Source organism: Lepus europaeus, chromosome 12, assembly GCF_033115175.1.
Source record: "Lepus europaeus isolate LE1 chromosome 12, mLepTim1.pri, whole genome shotgun sequence".
NCBI lineage: Eukaryota > Metazoa > Chordata > Mammalia > Lagomorpha > Leporidae > Lepus > Lepus europaeus.
Genome location: NC_084838.1, coordinates 55,787,397 through 55,812,449, shown reverse-complemented (window position 1 = coordinate 55,812,449; position 25,053 = coordinate 55,787,397). Strand labels below are relative to the sequence as shown.

At 39.5% G+C, this 25,053-nt stretch overlaps 1 protein-coding gene across 6 annotated transcripts in view; it reads left to right on the top strand.

The window, feature by feature from the left end:
* Positions 1 to 25,053, top strand: part of DENND4C (DENN domain containing 4C) — a 126,352-nt gene that overhangs the window by 38,884 nt on the left and 62,415 nt on the right. For 5 of the 6 annotated variants that reach the window (XM_062208150.1, XM_062208147.1, XM_062208148.1 and 2 more), the window contains exons 7-10: positions 552 to 618; positions 2,097 to 2,155; positions 3,351 to 3,495; positions 8,213 to 8,388. In XM_062208150.1, coding sequence (XP_062064134.1) covers positions 552 to 618; positions 2,097 to 2,155; positions 3,351 to 3,495; positions 8,213 to 8,388 — 447 coding nt within the window. Of the gene's footprint in view, positions 1 to 551; positions 619 to 2,096; positions 2,156 to 3,350; positions 3,496 to 8,212; positions 8,389 to 25,053 lie in introns of those variants that run through there. The other variant, XM_062208151.1, reaches the window with a different exon arrangement.

The window sequence follows — 25,053 nt, the reverse complement described above, 5'->3', positions numbered from 1 at the left end:
CCTAATAGCCCTGTTAGCGATCTTTTGAAAAATTAAGGTTCTAGGAATAGTTTGTGAAAAAAAGAATCAGTATATGTGCTCATTTTTTTCTTGGTTGAGGTAATACCTACATTTTAGGCCCTTAAGAACTTCAAACTTAGGGAGAAATTTAAAAGCATTACTTATAGGTAGAGAAATACAGGGAGTAGGTGGTTTGCTCAAAGTTGTAGTAGTAATTCTAGAGTTAAATTTTACCCTATTTTACTGATTAGTATTGATTTGTTATAGTACAATTTATTGTTCTTATATCAGCAGGGATAATCAGGGCTATAAAAATGATTTTCTTTCATGAAAATTATTTTCACCTTCCTGATGATAACTATATTAATATAAACTATGAATCAGATAATATATTATGCATTTTACAAGTTTAGTGGGCATAAGTATACTTGTATTGAGCAAATAATTATTTAGCATAAGTTTCAGATAAGTGGGATGATATCTAACATATGTTAAAATCTATGAGTCATTTTAGGAAAGTAATTATGATCTTTATTTCAAAAATTTTCCAGGCATATTTCACATTTTATGCAAAACATCCCTTTTCCTTCACCACAAAGACCAAGAATCCTTGTACAGGTAATCAAAAGAGTATCTCTTGGGAGAGATCTGCTTATGTTCATTCTAGGCATTGCAGAATGGGTTCTACAACCCTTTGGGGCAAAAAATTAAGGTTCCATGTATAACATAAGAGAATAAAATCAATAAATGCAGTTAGTTTTTTGCTGATCAACTTTATGATACTTCGGGTGTTCATTTTTGGGGTGAAATAATATGTATTCATAACATCCTTGAATTTCCTGATTTTTTAGTTTAACTGAGCATTATTTCTTTACTAGTGTGGATCCTGAGTGTAAAGAATTGGCATAATTATAATCCATGACATGATCGTTCTTGGTCTATGCATGGCCTTTATGTTGCTAATTTTAATCATCTAAAACCCAGAAATATGTTATGAGCAAGATCTTAATATCAGAGTGACTAATAAATATAAATAGGAAATCAGCTAACAAAAGTAGGTTATAACAGTGTTTTTCAAGCTGTCTATACCAAAAGACTAGTTTCTTTTTACTTTCAATAAGTGGCAGACCCAGGTGGGTTTACAGCTTATAACATATGCAGCTTACCATGTGATATCAGTATAGACATGAATACATCTATACTCTGTTCATAGACACGACTCCACTGGTATTGTGTTTGGATATGGGAGTGAGGTCAGATTGCTATAAAAGTTGCTAAATGTTTGGCTCTCCATATACCATCTCTTCCTAAGCCATAACAGCTTGCATATTGACCATTTGTGTAGTATTGGTCAATAGAAGCAAGCTATTTAAAAACTTTTCCTAAGAAATTATTCACGTTTTATTAGGATTAATCAGAGGTTGTTGCTCTTGAATGCATTTCAGTTTAGCAGACATTCATATAAACCAAACAACTACCAAGTGCTTACCAGTCTTTTGAATAAGTTTTATGCTTTTAAAAAAAGATTTATGTTATTTATTTGAAAGGCTGAATTACAGTGAGAGAGAGAAGAGACACAGAGAGAGAGGTCTTCCATCCACTTGTTCACTCTCCACATGGCCACAACAGCCGTGGCTGGGCCAGGCTGAAGCCAGGAGCCAGGAGCTTCTTCTGGGTCTCCCACATGGGTGCAGGGGCCCAAGCATTTGGGCCATCTTATGCTGCTTTCCCAAGCACATTATCAGGAAACTGGATCAGAAGTGGAGCAGCTGGGACTCAAACCAGCACCCAGTATGGGATGCCAGAGCTGCAGGTGGCCTAATCTGCTATGCCACAGTGCTGGCAACAAATTTTATGCCGTTTTTGAAAGTGTATTCTGAAACTTTTAAGTAACTGTATTTTAACCAATTAACTGAATCAGAATTCAATCAAATTAACTATTTAGCTAAAAAGAACTAAAACTATCATTTTACATCTTAGTATTTATTTCAAAAAGTATGTCTGCATATTAAAAACTCATTTTCCATTTTACTTTTAGTCTAAATATTTAGATTGCAAAGTTGGTTTGGTTAATTTACTTTTTTTTTTTTTTAAAGCTGTCAGTCCACGATGCATTAATATTATCTCAACCAGTATCTACACCTTTACCACTAAGGTAATTTATGCTATTTAAAATTATGTGTTTATTAAATTTGGGACAGAATGCTTTAAAATATTTTAGATAGTAAAGTTATATGTTATTTCACAATTAGATAAGGATAGCCTTAATATTTCTAACTTTGGTACCTGGGAGGATGGTGGGGCTATTTTTAAAGTGGGACCACTTAAGAAAGTTAAAAGATTGGCAATATAGAATACTTCTCTTTTCTTCTCATTTCCCTTCCCCATCCAGTTTATCACTAAATGTATGTTCAAAGTGAACTGATTTTAACTTCCTAAGGTGTCTTGAATCCATTTGCCTTTTTTTTTTTTTTGCCTAGATGACAGTTACAAGCAGTCACACTTCTTGCATATAATCTTTGACTTTTTTTTTTAAGATTTATTATTATTATTATTTTTTGAAAGTCAGACTTACAGAAGGGGAGGGAAAGACAGAGAAAGAGAAATCTTCCATCCGCTGGTTCACTCCCCAAATGGCTGCAACGACTGGGGCAGGACCAGGCAGAAGATAGGAGCCAAGAGCATGTTCTGGGTCTGCCACATGGGTGGTAGGGGTCCCAGGACTTGGGCCGTCTTCTGCTGCTTTCCCAGGCATATTAGCAGGGAGCTGGATCAGACTTGGTGCCTATATCTGTATCACTATTCCAGGCTAGCTTGATTTCTTAAGTGGAGTATATTATTAATCTCTTAGTTGGTACCCTTTTATTCTCATTTTCCTCTAGTTCTTGACCCACACTTGTAGCAGCATGTTCTTTTGGGAATGCAAATATAATTTTGTCATTTTAATTTCAGCCTAATCTTTTTAAAATTTTTTGTCACTCTCTACAATGCTCTTGTCATAAAACATTTATTTCAACTTCTTGAATATTACTATAAAAGCATTTCTTGCTCTAGGGCTTTTGCTATATGTTACTGCTACCCTCTCCTACTAACCTCCATGTTTTTGAGCTCAGTTCAGATGGCTGCTTCAGGAAAGTCTTTCCTTATAAATGCGCCTTTGTGACCAAAGGAAGCGTTTAAGTCACCTCATACTATCTCATTAAATTTGCTACTTTTTGGTATTCATTAATAAATAAGTCCCCCAAATTAACACTAGATTCTCAATCCATTAATACTAAGGACATAATTTAATAAGAAAGTATTAACATGTTTTATCAAAGTAGTTCACAATTGTCTCTTTTTTTTTCTAGTGGCGCCAACTTTAGCACTTTGCTAATGAATCTAGGTCCTGAGAATTGTGCAACACTACTGCTCTTTGTTTTACTTGAGAGCAAGATTCTCCTACATTCTCTTAGGCCAGCTGTGTTGACTGGGGTAGCTGAAGCTGTGGTAGCTGTAAGTATAGCATTTTCCTTTTAGGACAAGATTACTGACAGAGGATTTTTAAAAATATTTTAAAGAGATATTTCTTTCAAAGAAAACAACTTTGAATATTATCAGCCTAGTAAAAGTTTAACATACTCATAAATTTAATCAAGTTGCAAAGAGAAATAGGAAGTATAAGGAAAATGACGATGATTTGTATTTTAGGAAAAATGTTCAAATTTCTTATATTTTAGGGTTCTATAGAGAATAGAAACTATATTACATAAGAATAGAACTCAAGAGTAAAGCTGATGGTGCTAAATGAAATCCTCTGGCCAATTTCAGCTGCTCTGAAATTATGCAAATAAATTACATGGTTAATGTCATTTTAATTTTTAATCATAATGAGGCAATAGTATAGGGAGTGGTTGTGAAAATAGAGTAGTATACAATTGTTTAATTTTTAACTAAAGCTTTGATAATAAATAAAATCTTCCCTGTGTAGAATTTTATATGTTCCTTTTCCCAAACTTATCTCCCATCAGTTTATATAAAATATTTGACTCTTTCCCCATTTTAAGAATGTAAGTCTCTTGGAAGTAAGGATCCAGTCTCTTATTTATTGGTGTATTCTCAGCACTTACTACACTTGTCTAGTGATGTAGACATTCAATAAATACTTCTTAAAACAATAAATGGAGTAGGTCTCCAGGAACTTAATCTGGTCAGAGAAATAATTTCTGTGAGGAATGAAAATAATGATAACCATATGAGATAGTTTATGGGTGGGATTCTCACTAAATGTTACTTTTCCAAGTCTCTACAGTTGCAAGTAAAACAAAAAGTTATGAAGATACTGCTTAATGTACTGACCAGTTTTAAGAACTTCCCACTCAAATATTCCTTCTTCAAACAATAGTATTTATCCATGCTCCTTTGTCAGTCTTTGTAGCCCAGTTTATTGATTGATTTTCAGCAATACAGAATAAGAATAGGTAGAAAATGTAATGTAGAATTGGTAATTTTATGGAAAAAGCAAGATTATATGAGGTTTATGTAACTGATTTTAGAATACTGAATTGCATGCAAAATCATATTTAAATTGGGATTTAGTGGTTAGGCAAGTTACCCTTGAAGAAGAAAAATTGAAAATGATCGTGACAGGATGAATGCTTTAAACACATTGATTTGAGTATCAAGGAATTAATAGAGACTAGTAGCAAAAATTGATGAAACCTCTAAGTGCTTTTTAAAAAATAACTACGTGGGGCCGGTGTTGTGGCATAGTGGGCTAAGCTTCCACCTGTGGTGCTGAAATCTCATATGAGCGCTGGCTGAAGTCCCAGCGGTTCCACATCTGATCCAACTCTTTGCTATAGCCTTGGGAAAGCAGCAGAAGATGGCCCAACTTCTTGGGCACCTGCAGCCACGTGTGAGACCTGGAAGAAGCTCCTGGTTCCTGCTTCAGATCAGCCCAGCCCTGGCCATCACGGCCATCTAGGGAGTGAACCAGTGGATGGAAGACCTCTCTCTCTGTCTTTCCCTCCCTCTGTAACTCTGTCTCTCAAATAAATAAAAATCTTAAAAAAAAAAAGAAAAAAGAACTATGATTACGTTGCAGAAGTCAGTGGTGAAGAGGATATTATATTTTGCTGTCCCATCGTTCAGAGGTTTCTGAGATAGTGCAGGTGTAAAATAATCTGAAGTCTTTGCTCACTATGCTTCAGATCATGCCCCAGGAATCCTTCAGATCCTACTTCAGGAATATTAAGCAATCTCCATACCTTAAGGCCTTTGCCAGGCTGTACCTTCTCTTTGAAGCCCTCTTCTCCTTTGATGGTCTCCCTGGCTAAATCCCTCACATTCTTCAGGTTTCAGCTCACTCTTGTATTTGTTCTAATCTGCTTTTCTCTCTCTTGCTATGAACTCTTATGACTTTCACATGGCTTTACTTTGTCTTTTTTTTTCTCAGCACTTACCGATTCCTGATGTATATATTTCATTTATTAAATCTTGTTTATTTTCTACCTCTTCTTGCTAGACCAAGTGTTAGCAAACTATAACCAAATACTGTCTGTCACCTGTTTTTTTAAGTACAGTTTCAATGGAACATAGGCTGTTTATTTACATATTGCCTATGACTACTTTCATGTATTAATATGATAATTAAGTTGTGACAGAGACAGTATGGCTTGCAAGGCTTAACACATTTACTATTTTTTTTAATAGAAAAAGTTTGCTGACTCTTACCCTAGACTATGTATGCCAGGAAGGCAGGGATCTTTGTTTCAGTCACATTATGGTCTCATTATCTAGAACAGTGCTTGGCATATAGGATATGTCTAAGTATTTGTTAAATAAATAAATGGATTGAAGACAAGAATTGCAACCCTAATAATTATCTATAATTATGCAGGAGTAGTAAGTGCTATAAGCTGTTTTTTATTTATTTTATTTTATTTATTTGACAGGTAGAGTAATAGAGAGAGACAGAGAGAAAAATCTTCCTTCCGTTGGTTAACCCCCCAAATGGCTGCTACGGCCGGAACTGCACCGATCTGAAGCCAGGAGCCAGGTGCTTCCTCCTGGTCTCCCTTGCTGGTGCAGAAGCCCAAACATTTGGGCCATCCTCCACTGCCTTCCCGAGACACATTAGAGAGCTGGACTGGAAGAGGAGCAGCTGGAACTAGAACCGGCATCCATATGGGATGCTGGCACCCCAGGTGGAGGATTAACCAAGTGAGCCTCAGCGCTGGCCCCTATAAGCATTTTTTTGGCTATGAGGGAAGATGAATAAGCATGAGAACTGAATTGGACATTTTTTTAAAAGATTTATTTATTTATTTGAAAGAGTTACAGAGAGGCAGAGGCAAAGAGACAGAGAGGTCTTTCACCCGCTGGTTCACTCCCCAAATGGCCGCAACGGCCAGAGCTGTGCCAATCCGAAGCCAGGAGCCAGGAGTTTTTTCTGGGTCTCCCACATGGGTGCAGAGGCCCAAGGACTTGGACCATCTTCTACTGCTTTCTCAGGCCATAGCATCACTGCAGGTGGCAGCTTTACCCACTATGCCACAGCGCCAGCCACACTGAATTGGACTTTGAAAGACAGCAGGGGCCAGCGCTGTGGCGTCGTGGGTAAAGCCGCTGCCTGCAGTGCCAGCATTCCATTTGGGGCCGGTTTGAGTCCCAGCTGCTCCACTTCTGATCCATTTCTCTCTGTTATGGTTTGAGAAAGCAGGCCTCAAACTGGCACTCAATGTGGTGCTGGCATGCAGGCGGTAGCTTAACCTGCTATGCCACTTAGCTGGTCCCAGAAAATGTAAAAATTTGGTGTCAGGCTTGACTGAAGTTGAATCATTGTATATATTTGTAAGGATTTATTTGATAGAGTAACAGAGTGAAAGAGATCTTCATGCACTGGGTCACTCCTAAATGTCTGCAAGGAGCTCCTGAGGTGAGGAGCCAAGAACTCCATCCATGTTTCCCACTTGGGTGGCAGGGACTCAATTATTTGAGCCATTATCTCTTGCCTCCCAGATTCATTAGCAGAAAGCTAGCTAGGAAGACAGCGGTGGACTCGATCTTCGGCATACAGATACGGGATGTATACATCTTAGACGGTGGCTTTGCCCTCTGTGCCATAACTTCCAGTTCTCATTTTATATATTGACTTGAACAGTTAGGAAAATTTCAACTGACTTACTATCAGTTGGTTTTCAAAAAGAAATTTTATTTTGGGGCCAGTGTTATTGTGTAGCGAGTAAAGCTAACACCTGCAGTGCCAGCATCCCATCCCATATCAGTGCCAGTTGGAGTCCTAACTGATCCACTTCTGATCCAGCTCTCTACTATGGTTTGGGAAAGCAATAGAAGATGGCCCAAGTCCTTGGGCTCCTGTATCCTCGTGGGAGATGTGGAAGAAGCTTCTGCTTCTGGCTTCAGATAGGCCAAACTCTGGCCATTGTGCCCATTTAGGGAGTGAACCAGCGGATGGAAGACCTCATTCCATCTCTCCTCCTCTACCTCGCTGTAACTCTGCCTTTTAAATAAATAAAATTTTATTTTATTTATTTGAGAAGCAGAAAGAGAGAAACAGAGGGAATTTCCATTTGTTTGCTGACTCTGCAAATGCTGGGAGCCAGGTTCTGGGACATTCATCCCAGGTCTTCTGTGTGGGTAACAGGGACCCAAAAACTTGAGGCCTTTCCTGCTGCCTCCCAGTGTGTGCAGTATCAAGAAGCTAGAATCTGGAGGAGAGTGGGGACTCTACCCTAGGTACTCTGATGTGGGATACTAGTGTCCCAAGTGGTGTCATTACTGCTGCACAAGAATCAGACTTTTAATCCTTGGTACTTTTACTTGGATTTTGTTTAGAAGCTATTTTGAGAATTAATAAGTGGATTAAACACATAGGAGTTAGAGATTCTAAGTTTGTTTTATGATTTTTTGAACAATTTTATCTCTGTTTTGGTTCTTTAAAATGGAAATGTGAATTTTGTATAGGTATTAGAAGAATTAAAATACAAAGAGCCATTAGCTTTTTTATGTGCTTGTGATGATTGTCATGGTTTAAAATTGTAAAGGATTTCTTAATAATATTGTAATGTCATTTAATTGTGGAATGAAGTTTAAAGTGGAAACAAAACTAGATTTAACTGCCTTTCAGTGGTCCCTTTTCAGAAATATTAATTATATAATTTTGTTGAAAATCTAAAATTTGGTTAATTTTTTAAAACTTTTTCCCCAGATGATCTTTCCATTTCAGTGGCAATGCCCATATATTCCCCTTTGCCCTCTCTCACTGGCTGCAGTGCTTAGTGCACCTTTCCCATTTATAGTTGGAGTTGACTCAAGGTATTTTGATCTTCATGACCCACCACAAGATGTTGTTTGCATTGACTTGGATACGAACATGTTATATACGTAAGTTGATTGATTTTATATTATCTCCCATTTTATGTTTTTAGCACATTAGAGTTCTTTGAAAGCATCTAGAGATGTGCTATTTTTGAAAGTTGTTAAACGGTCATCTTTAGTACAGCAATTCTCAAGTAGGTATTGCTATTTGAGAAAGCTGGATGGTTTGAAAAAATTATGTATAGTATTATATTAGGTTGCATTTGAGTTAATGGTAACAGTAATATTACTAACAGTAAGTAGGAGATGTTTGTGTTTATCAAAAAATATTTTGAGTTTGAAAAAATGGCTAAACTGCTTTTAGAGCTCAGGATAATATACTTTCTAGGTTTAATTCAAAATCTATATGTAAGTAAACTGAGTTTACCTGTTTGAAGTAAAGTTACACCATTTCTTAGTTGTCAAGATTTGAATTTCATAAGGATCTATTCTTTACCAGCTGCAAATTGTATTTGTTAGAGGTGATAAATAAGCACAGCAGTGGTATACTTGAGGATTCAGAGAGTAGCATAACCTGCTATAAATAAAATAGTGCTAGAGGTATGCTTAAGAGCACACCCTGCCCTGTCCTTCAATAGTAGAAAAGGTTGGAGAGGGCAGGAAGTACTGATAATTCTTAAATGTTGGTGCAAACTTTCAGATTCTGGAGCACTTTCATTCTTTACTATTTGATATTTGAGACTGATAGAAAATGAATAGAAAAAAATTTTGGGTGAGGCCTTCGTAGTCATAGTAGAATTGGTTGAGAAAATATCCACATGAGAATTAAGAAAGAAAGAAAACAACTGTTGTAACTTAATACAATAATTTTGGACTGTTTTGACTATTGTATTTTCAAAGTGTATAGCTGTGGTTCCTTACTAAGTATTTTTAGATTTACTTATAGCATGGAATTAATGTACCACTAAATGGATTAAATAATTTCTTCTTATTTAGTGTTGTGCCTCATTTACTTTCTTTAAGTTTTATTTTATTTATTTGGAAGGCAGAGTTAGCGAGAGAAGGGAAGAGAGAGAAACAGAAATCTTCTATTCACTGGTCACTCCCCAAATGGCTGCAAGGGCCAGGGCTGGGCCAGGCTGAAGTCATGAGCCCAGAACTCCATTTGGATTTCCCACATGGGTGCAGGAGCCCAAAGATTTGGGCCATCTTCTGCTGCTTCCCCAGGCGTATTAGTAGGAAGCTGGAGTAGAAGTGGAGCAGCCAGGACTGGAACCATCACTCATATGGTGTGCCAGCATCTCAGGCAGCTGTTTAACTCAGCTGCACCATAATGCCAGCCCTTTTAAATTATTATATTTATTTATTTATTTTATTTGACAGGTAGAGTTAGACAATGAGAGAGAGAGAGAAACGTCTTCCTTCCGTTGGTTCACCCCCCAAACGGCGCTACGGCCAGCACACTGTGCTGATCCGAAGCCAGGAGCCAGGTGCTTCCTCCTGGTCTCCCATGCGGGTGCAGGGGCCCAAACACTTGGGCCATCCTCCACTGCCCTCCCAGGCCACAGCAGAGAGCTGGACTGGAAGAGCAACAACTGGGACTAGAACATGGCGCTGGCCCCTAAATTATTGTTTTCTTAAATAATTTTGAATGGCGGGGCATTGTGCCATAGTGGGATAAGCTGCTACTTGCAATACTGCCAACCCATGTGGGCGCTAGTTTGAATCCTGGCTGCTCCACTTCTGATCCAGCTTCCCGCTAATAGCCTGGGTAGGCAGCAGAGGATGACCCAAGTGCTTGGTCTCCTGCATGCAGGTAGGAGACTGGGAGGATACTCTGGCTATTGTAGCCATTTGGAGAGTGAACCAGTGGATAGAAGATTATTTCCCTCCCTCTCTCTCTTTCTCTCAGTAACTCTGCCTTTCAAATAAATCTTTTTTTTTTTTTTTTTTTTTTTTTTTTTGTAATTTCACAGGTGGAGTTAGACAGTGAGAGAGAGAGAGACAGAAAGGTCTTCCCTCCGTTGGTTCACCCCCCAAATGGCCACTACAACTGGAGCTACACTGATCCAAAGCCAGGAGCCAGGTGCTTCTTCCTGGCCTCCCATGCAGGTGCAGGGAGCAGGCACCTGCCTGGAGCAGGCACCGTGGCTCACTTGGTTAATCCTCCACCTGAGGCACTGGCATCCCATATGGATGTGGAGTTCTAGTCCCGGTGCCCATATGGGATACTGGCGCCGCAGGCAGAGGATTAACCAAGTGAGCCATGGCACCAGCCTCTAAATAAATAAATCTTTATAAAAAATAAAAATAAAATAATTTTGAATAGTTTGCTCAGTTGGATTTCAAGAACTATGAAAAGATATAGATACACTGATAGAAGACTGTTTGAGTAATTCCCCCAAAAGATTAAGGAATAAAATATTAGAAATAATTTGAAACCCCTGAGTAATCCTTCTTAATCATATCTTGCTCTTGTCTCCCAGAGGTAATCATTATTTTGGATTTGGTATTTATCATTTCCATGTATTTTGAAAACATTATAAAGTTTTCCATGAATTGCTTTTTTCTCAGCATTCTTTGTGATGTTCATACATGAAACTCATTTGCAGTGACCATCAGTATTGATAGACTTACGGGTTATATCTAGGTCTTTGCAATTAAGAACAAAGTTGTTCTGATCATTATTGTACATATTGCCTTGAGTATATGGCCAAGAATTCCTCTGATGTGTATACCTATTGGTAGGAGATGAGTGGCATCTTACTTTAATAAGTAATACCCACATTACTCACTGAAGTTTATACCTATTCAGCAGCACATGAGAATTCTGTTTTAATCCTTGCTAATATTTGTTCTCCTTACACTTAATTTTTTTTGCTAGTTTGATTGTAATGGTACCTGCTGTGTGTCTTTAATTCACATTTACCTAATTAGCAGATTGAACATTTTAATTTCTTTTCTTTTTTTTTTTAAGATTATTTATTTAAAAGAGTTACAGAGAGGCAGAGACAGAGAGAGAGAGAGGTCTTCCATCTGCTGGTTCACTCCCCAGTTGACGGCAACAGCCAGAACTGCTCTGATCTGAAGCCAGGAGCTTTTTCCTGGTCTCCCACACAGGTGCAGGGGCCTAAGGACTTGGGACAGTTCTGCTTTCTCAGGTCATAGCAGAAAGCTGGATCGGAAGTGGAGCAGCTGAGATTCAAACCGGTGCCCACATGGGATGCCGGCAATGAAGGCGGCGGCTTTACCTGCTACGCCATAGCACTGGCCCCTCTGTGTTTTTTTTTTTTTTTTAAAGATTGATTAATTTATTCATTTGAAAGGCAGAGGTACAGAAAGAAGGAGAGAGAAAGACAGAGACAATCTTCCATCCACTGGTTCACTCCCCAAATGGCTGCAATACCAGGCCAAAGCCAGGAGCTAGGAGCTTTTTTAGTGTCTCCAATGTGGTTTCAGGGGCTCAAGCACCTGGGCCATATTCTCCTGCTTTATTATTATTATTATTATTATTTTATTTAGTAAATATAAATTTCCAAAGTACAGTTTATGGATTACAATGGCTTCCCCCCCTCCATCATTTCCCTTCCACCTGCATCCCTCCCATCTCCCGCTCTCTCTCCCATTCCATTCACATCAAGATTCATTTTCAATTTTCTTTATATACAGATCGATTTAGTATATATTAAGTAAAGATTGCATCAGTTTGCACCCACACAGAAACACAAAGTGTAAAATACTGTTTCAGTACTAGTTATAGCATTACTTCACATTGGACAACACATTAAGGACGGATCCCACATGAGAAGTAAGTACACAGTGACTCCTGTTGTTGACTTAACAATTTGACACTCTTGATTATGGTGTCAGTAATCTTCCTAGGCTCTCGTCATGAGTTGCCAAGGCTATGGAAGCCTTTTGAGTTCGTCGACTTTGATCTTATTCTGACAGGGTCATAGTCAAAGTGGAAGTTCTCTCCTCCCTTCAGAGAAAGGTACCTCCTTCTTTGATGGCCCCATTCTTTCCACTGGGATCTCACTCGCAGAGATCTTTCATTTAGGTCGTCTTCTTCTTCTTCTTTTTTTTCCAGAGTGTCTTGGCTTTCCATGCCTAGAATACTCTCATGGCTCTTCAGCCAGATCCGACTGCCTTAAGGGCTGATTCTGAGGCCAGAGTGTTGTTTAGGACATCTGCCATTCTATAAGTCTGCTTCCCATGATGGATTGTTCTCTCCTTTTCTGATTCTATCAGTTAGTATTAGCAGACGCTAGTCTTGTTTGTGTGATCCCTTTGACTCTTAGACCTATCAGTGTGATCAATTGTGAACTGAAATTGATCACTTAGACTAGTGAGGTGGCATTGGTACATGCCACCTTGATGGGTTTGTATTGGAATCCCCTGGCACGTTTCTAACTCCACTGTTTGGGGCAAGTCCGATGAGCATGTCCCAAACTGTACATCTCCTCCCTCTCTTATTCCCACTCTTATATTTAACAGGGATCACTTTTCAGTTAAAATTTAAACACCTAAGAATAATTGTGTGTTAATTACAGAGTTCAACCAATAGCACTAGAACAAAACAAAACAAAAATACTATAATGGATAAAGTATTACATTGTACATCAACAGTCAGGACAAGAGCCGATCAGGTCATTGTTTCTCATAGTGTCCATTTCACTTCAACAGGTTTCCCCTTTGGTGCTCAGTTAGTTGTCGCTGATCAGGGAGAACATATGATATTTGTCCCTTTGGGACTGGCTTAATTCACTCAGCATGATGTGTTCCAGATTTTTCCATCTTGTTGCAAATGACCGGGTTTCATTGTTTTTACTGCTGTATAGTATTCTATAGAGTACATGTCCCATAATTTCTTTATCCAGTCTACTGTTGATGGGCATTTGGGTTGGTTCCAGGTCTTAGCTATTGTGAATTGAGCTGCAATAAACATTAATATACAGACCGCTTTTTTGTTTGCCAATTTAATTTCCTTTGGGTAAATTCCAAGGAGTGGTATGGCTGGGTTGTATGGCAGAGTTATATTCAGGTTTCTGAGGACTCTCCAGACTGACTTCCATAGTGGCTTAACCAGTTTGCATTCCCACCAACAGTGGGTTAGTATCCCTTTTTCTCCACATCCTCTCCAGCATCTATTGTTGGTAGATTTCTGAATGTGAGCCATTCTAACCGGGGTAAGATGAAACCTCATTGTGGTTTTGATTTGCATTTCCCTGATTGCTAGTGATCTTGAACATTTTTTCATGTGCCTGTTGGCCATTTGGATTTCCTCTTTGGAAAGATGTCTATTGAGGTCCTTGGCACATCTCTTAAGTGGGTTGTTTGTTTTGATGTTGTGGAGTTTCTTGATTTCTTTGTAGATTCTGGTTATCAACGCTTTATCTGTTGAGGATTTTTGCATCTATTTTCGTCAAGGATATTGGTCTGTAATTCTGTTTCAATGCTGCATCTTTTTCCGGCTTAGGAATTAAGGAAATGCTGGCTTCATAAAAAGAATTTGGGAGGATTCCCTCTTTTTGATTGTTCTGAATAGTTTGAGAAGAATTGGAGTTAGTTCTTCTTTAAATGTCTGGTAGAATTCAGCGGTGAATCCATCTGGTCCTGGGCTTTTCTTTGTTGGGAGGGCCTTTATTACTGTTTCAATTTCTGTGTCAGTTATGGGTCTGTTTATGTTTTCCATGTCTTCCTGGTTCAACTTAGGTAGGTTGCATGTGTCCAGGAATCTATCCATTTCTGATAGATTTCCCTGTTTGCTGGCATACAAGTCCTTGTAGTAATTTCTGATGATTCTTTTTATTTCTGTGGTGTCTGTTGTTACGTTTCCTTTTTCATCTCTGATTTTATTGAGTTGGGTTTTTTCTCTTCTTTTTTTAGTTAGTTGGGCCAATGGGGTGTCAATTTTGTTTATTTTTTTCAAAAAACCAGCTCCTTGTTTGGCTGATTTTTTGTAATGTTTTTTTTTTTTTTTTTTTTTTTTTTTTGGATTCAATCCTGTTGATTTCTTCTATGATTTTAATTATTTCTCTTCTCCTACTAGATTTGGGTCTGGTTTGCTGCAGATTTTCTAGATCCTTGAGGTGAGTTGAAAGCTCATTTATTTGGTGCCTTTCCAATTTCTTGATGTAGGCACTTATTGATATAAACTTTCCTCTTAACACTGCTTTTGCTGTATCCCATAAGTTTTGTTATGTTGTGCTGTTATTGTCATTTACTTCCAGAAAATTTTTGATTTCTCTTTTGATTTCTTCTATGACCCATTGTTCATTCAGGAGCATGTTGTTCAATCTCCATGTGTTTGCATATGTTCTAGAGATTCCTGAGTTGCTAATTTCTAACTTCATTCCTTTATGGTCTGAGAAGCTGCATGGTATGATTCTAATTCTTTTGAATTTGCTGAAACTTGCTTTATGGCCTAGTATGTAGTCAATCCTAGAGAAGGTTCCATGTACTGCTGAGAAGAATGTAAATTCTTTATGTGTAGGATGAAAAGTTCTGTAGATATCTGTTAGATCCATTTGGGCTATAGTGTCATTTAAATCTGTCTCCTTGTTGATCTTCTGTCCTGTTGATCTGTCTATTTCTGAGAGGAGTATTGAAGTCCCCCAGTACTATTGTATTGGAGTCTAAGTCTCCCTTTAAGTCCCTTAACAAATCTTTTAAATAAACCGGTGCGCTGTAATTAGGTGCATATACATTGATAATCGTTATATCTTCCTGTTGAATTGATCCCTCAATCATTATATAGTGCCCCTCTTTGTCTCTCTTAACAGTTTTTGTGTTAAAGTTAATGTTGTCCGATATTGAAATGGCTACACCCGCTCTTTTTTCATGTCTGTTGGCATGGTATATCTTTTTCCAGCCTCTCACTTTCAGTCTGTATGCATCTTTGTTGGAAAGATGTGTTTCTTGTAAGCAGCAAATAGATGGGTTTTGTTCCTTAACCCAATCAGCCAATCTGTGTCTTTTAACTGGACAGTTCAGGCCATTAACGTTCAATGTGACTATTGATAAGTAGTAACTTAGCTCTGCCATTTGCCAAAGATATTTTCTAATATATACTTTGAGATTCCTATGATCTTTTGCTGTGAGGTTTCCTTCCTTTACCTTCTTTCATATTGATGACTATTTCTGTGTTTCTGTGTGTAACACATCTTTAAGCATCTTTTGCAGGGCTGGACGAGTGGCGACAAATTCTTTCAATTTCTGTTTGCTATGAAAGGTCTTTATTTCACCTTCATTCACAAATGAGAGCTTTGCAGGATATAATATTCTGGACTGGTAGTTTTTCTCTCTTATTACCTGGGCTATGTCTTGCCATTCCCTTCTAGCTTGTAGAGTTTCTGATGAGAAGTCTGCTGTGAGTCTAATTGGAGATCCTCTGAGAGTAATCTGGCATTTCTCTCTTGCACATTTTAGAATCTTTTCTTTATGTTTCACTGTGGTGAGGTTGACTACAACGTGTCATGGTGAGGATTTCTTTTGGTCATGTTTACTAGGGCTTCTGTGAGCTTCCTATACTAGGATGTCTCTGTCCTTCTGCAAACCCTGGAAGTTCTCTGCAAGTATCTCACTAAAAAGGCCTTCTAATCCTTTCTCCCTCTCCATGCCTTCAGGAACTCCTAGAACCCGAATGTTGGGATTTTTAATAGTATCCTGTAGATTCCTGACAATATTTTTTAGATTTCTAATTTCCTCTTCTTTTCTTTGGTTTGACTGTATACTTTGCTGTGCTCTGTCTTCTAAGTCCGATATTCTCTCTTCTGTTTCACTGACTCTAATGTGTTTGTCATTTGATCTGTTGAGTTCTTCATTTCATTTTGATTTCTCTTCACTATCACACTTTCCTTTTCTACTAGTTTCTGTGTTTCATTTTGATTCCTCCTTAAGATTTCATTTTCTTGAAGGAGATTTTCTATCCTGTCCAGTAAGGAATTCCGTAGCTCAAACGTTTGTTTTTGAGCACTTCTAATTGTTCTTATCGTAAATTTTTTGAAATCCGTATCTTGCATTTCTTCCATCTCATCATCTTCATATCTTGGCTTGGGGTGTCTTGTTCATTTGGGGGTGTCATAATGTCTTCCTTGTTCTTGTTTCCTCGGTTTCTGCATTTGTTACTTGGCATTGTGGAGATATTCTTTGGATTTTTCTTCCCTCGCTGTGGTGTTTTTTCTTGTTATAGTATGACCCTATTAAGTGGACTGTCTGCTTTTGATGGAGCCTTAGAGGCTTGAGATGGGTGTGGCCTGAGAGCTCTGTTTGGTTCCTCAGAGTTAAGGGTGTGTCAAAGGTGACACTCCCAGGTTAGGTGTGGTAAATCTTTCTTTTTTTCTTTTTTGATTCAAAAGGGAAGTAATTCCACAAATCTGAATGGAATTGGAGGTAGTTAGCAGGCAAATGATATACCCACAGGAGCCAGCAGTCAGAAGCTCTTTTCCAAGGACCACACAGGGAACCTGTGCTGCCCTCAGTGTGGGCTCAAATTCTCCTGCAGTTTCCCACTGGGTTGCCAAGGTTACCGAATTGTAGTGTCTCTGGAGAGTACTCACATGAATTCCATGAGTTCTCTCCCCCACCATCTCTTTTTTCACAGTCTCAGTTCATTAGCACCACACATTCACTAGGTCCTAATCTCCTGTTATTTTACACCCCTCCCCCCCCCGAGAGTCAGGTTTTTCTGCTTGGCTTAGGGCAGGTACAGACCTGAGGTTGCCTCGCTTATGACGTATGTCCAAAATGGCGCCTGGTCTTTGTCTTGCCTTTGAGAGGTGAGCGGAGAGAGAGAAACTCGTGTCCGTATCGGTCACTTTTTTTCCCTCTCTCTTCTAGATAGCTTGGTGAACTTTTCCCCACGGGGTTTCAAGCCTCGTTCCCTCTAATTTCCTCTTTCCCCTTTCCCGCCGGTGTCTTGGGCTATTGAGGTTCGACTCACCTTGCATTCCAGTGCTGGTGTGTGGATTTTGCCACTGGTGTCCTGAAATGTGGGTTCCCACGCTCTCCACACAGGTCCACTGTGAACCACTAGTTCCGGAAGAGTTTGCTCTGCTGTTTCTTCCTCTACTCTTCCTTGAACCTGCAGTATCTCCACTTTTATTAAACTGTCTATTCCCTGACTATTAGTGTGCTCCCTTCCTATTCTGCCATCTTGCCGTACTTCATAAGAAAAATCTTAATATTGTAGATAAATGAAGAGCTTGCCTGTCACCCTCCAGTGGCTCAGGGTACGATCTGCCAAGGACAGCCAGCCAGCCGGACAGCTCTAGGAGTCCTGTTCCTGGCTGTTTCCCTGGGAGATGAATGGTCACAGGACATGGGTGCTCAGAATGCCAGCTTGAAGCAGCTCCTCCCAGCAGCCACACAGAGCTGCTGTTCCATCAGAGGCGCCATGACAGGAAGCAGCCAACTGCAGCAGAAGGAGAAGCAGCGGGGGCCACCCCGGGTGTTTCGCTTGCAAACTGCCTGGGACCGCAGGTGCGGAGCAACGGGCTCCCTGAGTATGAGCGAAGCCGTTGCGCCACCTCCCAGTGCTGGCTCTGGTCAGTCTTCTGCTGCTTTCCCAAGTGCATTAACAGGGAACTGGATTATGGAAATGGAGCAGCCTGCAGATGGCAGCTTAACCTGCTACACCACAGCACCAGCTCCTATACATTATATTCTCTACCAACTATTTGCTAGAATATAGAAATGCAGTTGTCACCAGCATTGTGGCCAAGTAGGTAAAGCCACTGCCTGCAATGCCAGCATCCCATATGGGCAGCACTTCAAGACCTGGCTGCTCCACTTCTGGTCAAGCTCCCTGCTCACGTACCTGGGAAAGCAATGGAGGATGACCTCAATGTTTGGGCCCCTGCACCCACATGGGAGACCCAGAAGAACCTCTAGGCTCCTGGATTCAGCCTGGCCCAGCTCCAGCAATTGCCACCATTTGGACAGTGAACTAATGGATGGAATATCTCTGACTTTCCTACTCTTTCTACAACTCTGCCTTTCAAATAAATATTTTAAAAAATACTGTTGATTTTTATTTAGTGATCATATCTAGCAATTTAGCTGAATTCTCTTAATTTGTCTGTTTTTGGTAGGCATTTTGACATAGTGATTAAGATGCTATGTGGGATGTCCACATCACATATCAGAGTACCTGGGTTCTAGTGCCCATTATGCTTCTGATTCAGCTTCCTGCTACTGTGTACCCTGACAGGCAGTAAATGATAGCTCAGATACTTTGGGTCCCTGCCCTGCACCACTCTTGGGGACTCAGATTGAGTTCTAGGCTTCTGGCTTCAGCCTGGCTCAGCCATGGCTGTTGTGAACATTTAGGGAGTGAAGAATCAGATGGAAGATTGATCTCTCTCTCTCTCTTTCACATAAATTTAAAAAGGAAGATTATATAAAAAATTTTAGGTTGAGTTTTATGGCTTTAAGCAATCACATCTACGAATTTTATAATTTGTAAAATTTTCTTAATATTCAGATTAGGATTGCTGATGTAATGTTGAATAATAAGTAATGATAGCTGGTATGTTGTCTTATTTCTGACTTCAAAAGGAATTCTTTAAGCAGTAATTAGTATGATTATTGCTATATAATAGGGATTGATGCCTAGCTCAAGGCCTGTTTTTGTAAGTAAAGGTTTATTGGAACATAACCACACATTTATGTACATATGCTTCATGGTTGTTTTTATCAGAACAGCACAAATGAGTAGTTGTGATATAGCCCCATATGGCCTGTATGCCTAAAGTATTTGCTGTTTTTTGACAGGCAGAGTTAGACAGTGAGAGAGAGACAGAGAGAAAGGTCTTCCTTTCTGTTGGTTCAACCCCAAAATGGTTGCTATGGCCGGCACGCTGCGCAGATCTGAAGCTAGGAGCCAGGTGCTTCCTCTTGGTCTCCATGAGGTGCAGGGCCCAAGGACTTGGGCCATCCTCCACTGCCTTCCTGGGCCATAGCAGAGAGCTGGAGTGGAAGAAGAGCAACTGGGACAGAATCCAGCTCCCCAACTGGGACTGGAACCTGGGGTGCCAGCTCCACAGGCAGAGGAATAGCCAAGTGAGCCACGGAGCCTGCCTGCTGCCTTTTTTTTTTTTTTTTTTTTTTTTTTGAAGGGAGCTGGATCGGAAGTGGAGCAGCCAGAACTTGAACTGTTGCCCATATGGGATGCTGGCATCACAAATGTCAGCTGTTATACCACAATTCTGGCCCCGTCTTAGCTTTTGTAATAATAATTTTCCTGCTCTGTCCTGGGTTTTGATTGCTTAATAATAAATTAAGATAATTTCTTCTGGCACATAGATAATTATTAATTTTTTTTGAATCACAGATGAACTCAAATACTTTCTGTGCAGCTAATGTGATGAGCATTATATTTTTCTCCTTTACTCTGTATGTGGTCAATTACATTATAAAATCAATTAGTGGGGCTAGCATGTGGCGTAATGGGTAAAACTGCCGCTTGCAATGCCAGCATCCCATATGAGTGTCAGTTAATGTCCTAGTTGCTCCATTTCCAATCCAGCTCCCTGTTAATGGCCTAGGAAAGGCAATAAAGGATGACCCAAGTGCTTGGGCTGCTGCTGCCCAGCTAGGAGACCTGGAAGAAGCGTCTTGGCTTCTTTCTGGCCCAGCCCTGGATGTTGTGGCCATCTAGAGAGTAAACTAGTAGATGGAACATCCCTCTCTGTAGCTCTATCAAATAAATAAGTCAATCTTAAATTCAGTTAGTAGTAAAATAATCCTTAATTCCTGAAAGGAACATCATCACAATCTTATTTTTTAAATCCTAGTAGATTAAATTTGCTAAGAATTTAAAATGGTTGCATTGAGTTTATGAATGAAATTGCCTCATGTATGACTTTAGCTGGGAGTAGCATGTTTGGGATATAATATTTTCATTTTCAAAGGGTTTTAAATATTATTTTCTTCTTATTTTTTATTTGACTCATATATTACTTAAAAGTGTACCTTTGGATTTCCAGAGTGTTTTTGTTTTGTTTTGTTTTTAAGTTGCAATGGCCAGGGCTGGGCCAGGCTGAACCCAGGAGCCTGGAACTCTATCTGGGTCTCCCACATCAGTAGCAAGGGCCCAGTTTCTTTTGCACCCACATAGGAGACCTAGATGAAGCTCCAGGCTCCTGGCTTTGGCCTGGCCTACCACCAGCCATTGTGGTCATTTGGAGAGTGAACCAGTGGATGAAAGATTCTCTCTGTAACTCTGCCTTTCAAATGATAAATAAATCTAAAAAATATAGATGTATATATTTGATCTTCAGCATTCTTACCACAAAATAAAGAGTAAATATCTGAAAAGTTAGAATGTGTTAGATTAATTGTGGAAATTATTTCTCAAAGTATATCACAACAACATGTTGTGTATTTTGAATACATATACTTTTTTTTTTTTTTTTTTTTGACAGGCAGAGTGGATAGTGAGAGAGAGAGAGACAGAGAGAAAGGTCTTCCTTTTTGCCGTTGGTTCACCCTCCAATGGCCACTGGGGCCGGTGCATCTCGCTGATCCGAAGCCAGGAAGCAGGTGCTTCTCCTGGTCTCCCATGCGGGTGCAGGGCCCAAGCACTTGAGCCATCCTCCACTGCCTTCCCGGGCCATAGCAGAGAGCTGGCCTGGAAGAGGGGCAACTGGGATAGAATCCGCTGTCCCAACCGGGACTAGAACCTGGTGTGCCGGCGCCGCAAGGCGGAGGATTAGCCTGTTAAACCATGGCGCCGGCCTACGTATACTTTTTTACTTGTCAATTATACCTCAGTAAACCTGGGAAAAAAAAGCCTAGATCCTGGCCCCCCATCTACACACAACAAAGAAAGGAAAAGAGGCAAAAGAACAGTAACGCAGGTGACTAGTGGACAGAAACAGTAATGGAGGGAGCAAGTACTATAGTCTGAAGAACTGAGAGTCACATCTGGATACAAATGTATATATTCTGTTTTCAGAAAATTATTATTTAAAAAAATTATTCATTTAAGAGATAGATGAGAAAGAGAGGGAGAAAGAGAGGAAGAGAATGCTACCCCATTTTTTGGTTTGCTTCTCAAATGCCTGCAGTGGTGGGATAGTAGGATGGGGAAGCTGAGGAAACTGAGTCACTTGAGCCACCACTGCTGTATACCAGAGTGTGCTTTAGCAGGAAGCTAAAGTTGTAACCTCGTGTTGATTATAAAGCTGAGGCATTTGGATTTGGGATGCAAACTTGTGGAATAACCTGTAGGCCAAATGCGCATCCCACAAATGTTTATATTCTTGATCTAGCAAGTTCTATTTCTTATCCTAAAATTTTATTTTTCATGAAATGATGTTTGTGTATGGTTTTTTACTACAGCATTTATTTAAAATAGTAAGAATGAATTCAGGTGTCCCAGTCTTGTTAGACAGTATGTTTGTTTAGTGGAGCACTGCTAACTACTCTTACTATTGTAATGTATTGTAATCACTTTAAAATGAGTGTGAGTGGTTTTATGTTGGGAAAAATTATAGAAGATTTACTATTAAAAAAGTTGATGTATAATTTTGTATTATAGTGTGCTGCTACTTATATAAAACAGAAGGCATGATATTTATACATATTTATTTTTGGCAGTTTTTGAAATAAAGAGTCATTGAAAATGGACACAGGAAACTTATCATTTTTGGGGGGGAGGGAGCAGAGCATATGGGGAACAAAGGAATGTGAATATGTTTAAACTTATTTTTGATTATATGACCGTATTAACTAAATTTTTGAAACTTACAGTGCAATAATGACTTTGTTGGTTGCATTTTGTAGGTACTTTGACATTTGCTTTCTGATTTTAAGGTTATGTTATGAGGTATAGTCAAGTTCAGAATTTTCCTGTTCTTCAGTTAAATGACTTTTAAAAAATTTGAGAGGCAGAGAGAGAATGAGTAAGTGAGTGGGTGTGCACGAGCCCTCCCCTGTCTGCTAGTTCACTCCCCAAAAGCCTGCAATGGCTGGGGTTGAGCTGGACCAAAGCTGGTAACAAGTAACTCAGTTCAGGCCTTCCTGTTGGTAGCAGGAACCCAATTACTTGATACTTAATATTAATTAATTAATTACTTGATACTTGATACATTAGCATTACTTTCCAGGAGCTACATTAGTAGGAAGATGAAATTAAGAGCCAAGGCAGAGTATATAACCAAGGTACTCTGATGAGAGTGTCCTAACCCATGGTTTAACTGCTCAGCTGAATGCCTTCCCCTAAATAAATACTTCTGTTATTTTTTTATTTATTTAATCCCTTAATCTCTTTTTATTAGTCTGTGTGTTTTTTCTGACATCAATACAATTATGTTTGTTGTATCTTTCCCATCCTTTTAATTTCAAATTTTTTCAATATATAGTATAAACTCTTGGTATATATTGCATCTGACATTTGTCTTCTATTGAAGAATCTTTTTCTATATATTATTGTGTGTTTGGATAGCAGCGTTCCATCTTATTTTTGTAGTTTTTGTTCTGCCTTTTCAGTATTTTTTTTTTCTTCCTTTGGATTAAGTAAATTCTATTTTTCTTTTTACTTAATTTTTTTTATATATATATAGTGTGTGTATAGCTATTTATATATATATATAATATATACTTTTATGTTGTATATTATTGGTTCTCCTTAATAGTTTAATGTGAATACTTATAGCTAAAAGTTAGTATTTTACTTCCCTTCAAAATAGTAAACCTAAGCAGACTTTGGCAATATCCTTCAACTATTACTGGTATAGTATCAACAGTGAATTTTATGATTGACAGTCCTTTAGATTAGAAAAAATACTGTTTATCAATATGATATTCCAAGTTAGGTCTATTACCATACTCATTTTGCAGACGAGAAAATTGAGTAACAGATTTTTTTTAAAGATTTATTTATTTATTTGAAAGTCTGAGTTACACAGAGAGAGAGAGAGGTCTTCCATCCACTGGTTCACTTCCCCAACTGGCCGCAACAGCTCCGAAGCCCGGAGCTTCCTCCAGGTCTCCCACATGGGTGCAGGGGCCCAAGAACTTGGGCCGTCCTGTACTGCTTTTCCAGGCCATAGCAGAGAGCTGGATCGGAAGTTGAGCAGCTGGGACTCAAACCGGTGCCCATATGGGATGCCAGCACTGCAGGCGGCGGCTTTACTCAATTCGCTGCAGCACCAACCCCAAGTAACAGACCTAAGTCACACAGATAGTAAATGTCAGAACCAGGCAAAAACTGAGGAAAATCTGAACAGTGTTTAATTTGGAGATTTAAAAAGCAGCACTAAAGTATTTAGACAGTGATCATTTAGAATGAGAGATGTTGATCAGAGTTAAATTTGACACATTATATTTAAGGCACATTGCAGTTTCATAGATGTTAGAATATTTGACATTTAACAACACCTGGCACATGGGAAGAGTTGGCTCTTATTTTAGTTAGTTGTCCTTCCAGAGAGGATATTATGCTTTGTTTTTATGCTGGTAACACTAGCAGCTAAGGAATACCTAAAATTACTTTTGACAGAGTTTCTTGGACCATGTTAGTAATGTGTAGTCAAACCCTAAACAGTTGGCAGGCCTGCTAACAAATCTCAGGGGACATCTGTCTTGCCTCCTCACTGCATTTGAAATCCAACTTGAACTAACCGTTCAAAGGTCTCAGTTTTATATGGGGTTCCCAGTTCTATCTGGGGTTCCCAGTTCTAGCACCTTACTTGGTAGAAACCAAGACTTTGTCTTATGGCCTCTGAGAGGACTTTAGTGTTGCTCTAATTGATCTCTCCTCCCCTCCCCTTCCCTTCCCTCTCCTCCCCTCCCCTCCTCTCCCCTCCCCTCCTCTCCCCTCCTCTCCTCTCCTCTCCTCTCCTCTCTTCCCCTCCTGTCCCTCCCACCCCTCTCCTCTCCTCTCCTCCCTCCCCTCTCCTCATCTCTCCTCCCCCCTTCCCCCTCCCCCTCCTTTCCTCTCTACTTCACCTCTTCTCTCCCATCATCCCTCCCCCTGCCTCTTTCTTTCTTCACAATTTATTTATTTATTTGAAAGGCAGAGTTACAGAGGGAGAGAGATATCTTCAGTCTGCTGGTTCACTCCCCAATGGCCACACTGACCAGCAGCCTGGAACTCCATCGGATCTTCCTCATGGTGGCAGAGGTCCAAGTACTTGGGCCATCTTCTGCTTTCCCAGGCCATAGCAGAGAACTGGATCAGAAGTGGAAGTAGCAGTGGCAGCTTGCCCTGCTGTGCCATAACATCTGGCCCATGTTACTTTGATCTTCAACCCCTGAAGACTTCACTGATTTTCTTGAGCTATGAATTTAAGAGTATTTGTTATATTTGTGTTAGCTTTTCTGGAGAGGTTTTCAAACTATTATTTCTGCTATATTTTATATTCCACCAGTATAAAATTCTAGAAACTAACTTTTAGTAATGCCTTTTAAAATGTACATCTCTGTGTCTTTTTTTCTCCCCCAAAGATTTATTTATTTGAAAGGGTTACCGAGAAAGGGAGAGACAGAGAGAAAGATCTTTCATCCACTGATTTACTCCTCAAATAGTTGGGGAGTAATGGTTGGTGCTGGGTCAGGCTGAAGCCAGGATTCCAGAATTCCAATTGAGTCTTCCATATGGGTGGCAGGCACCCAAGTACTTGGGCTGTTTTCCATTGCTTTCCCAGGCGCACTAGCAGAGAGCTGGTTTAGAAGTGGAGCAGCCAGGACTTGAACTGTTTCTCATATGGGATGCTGGCTTTG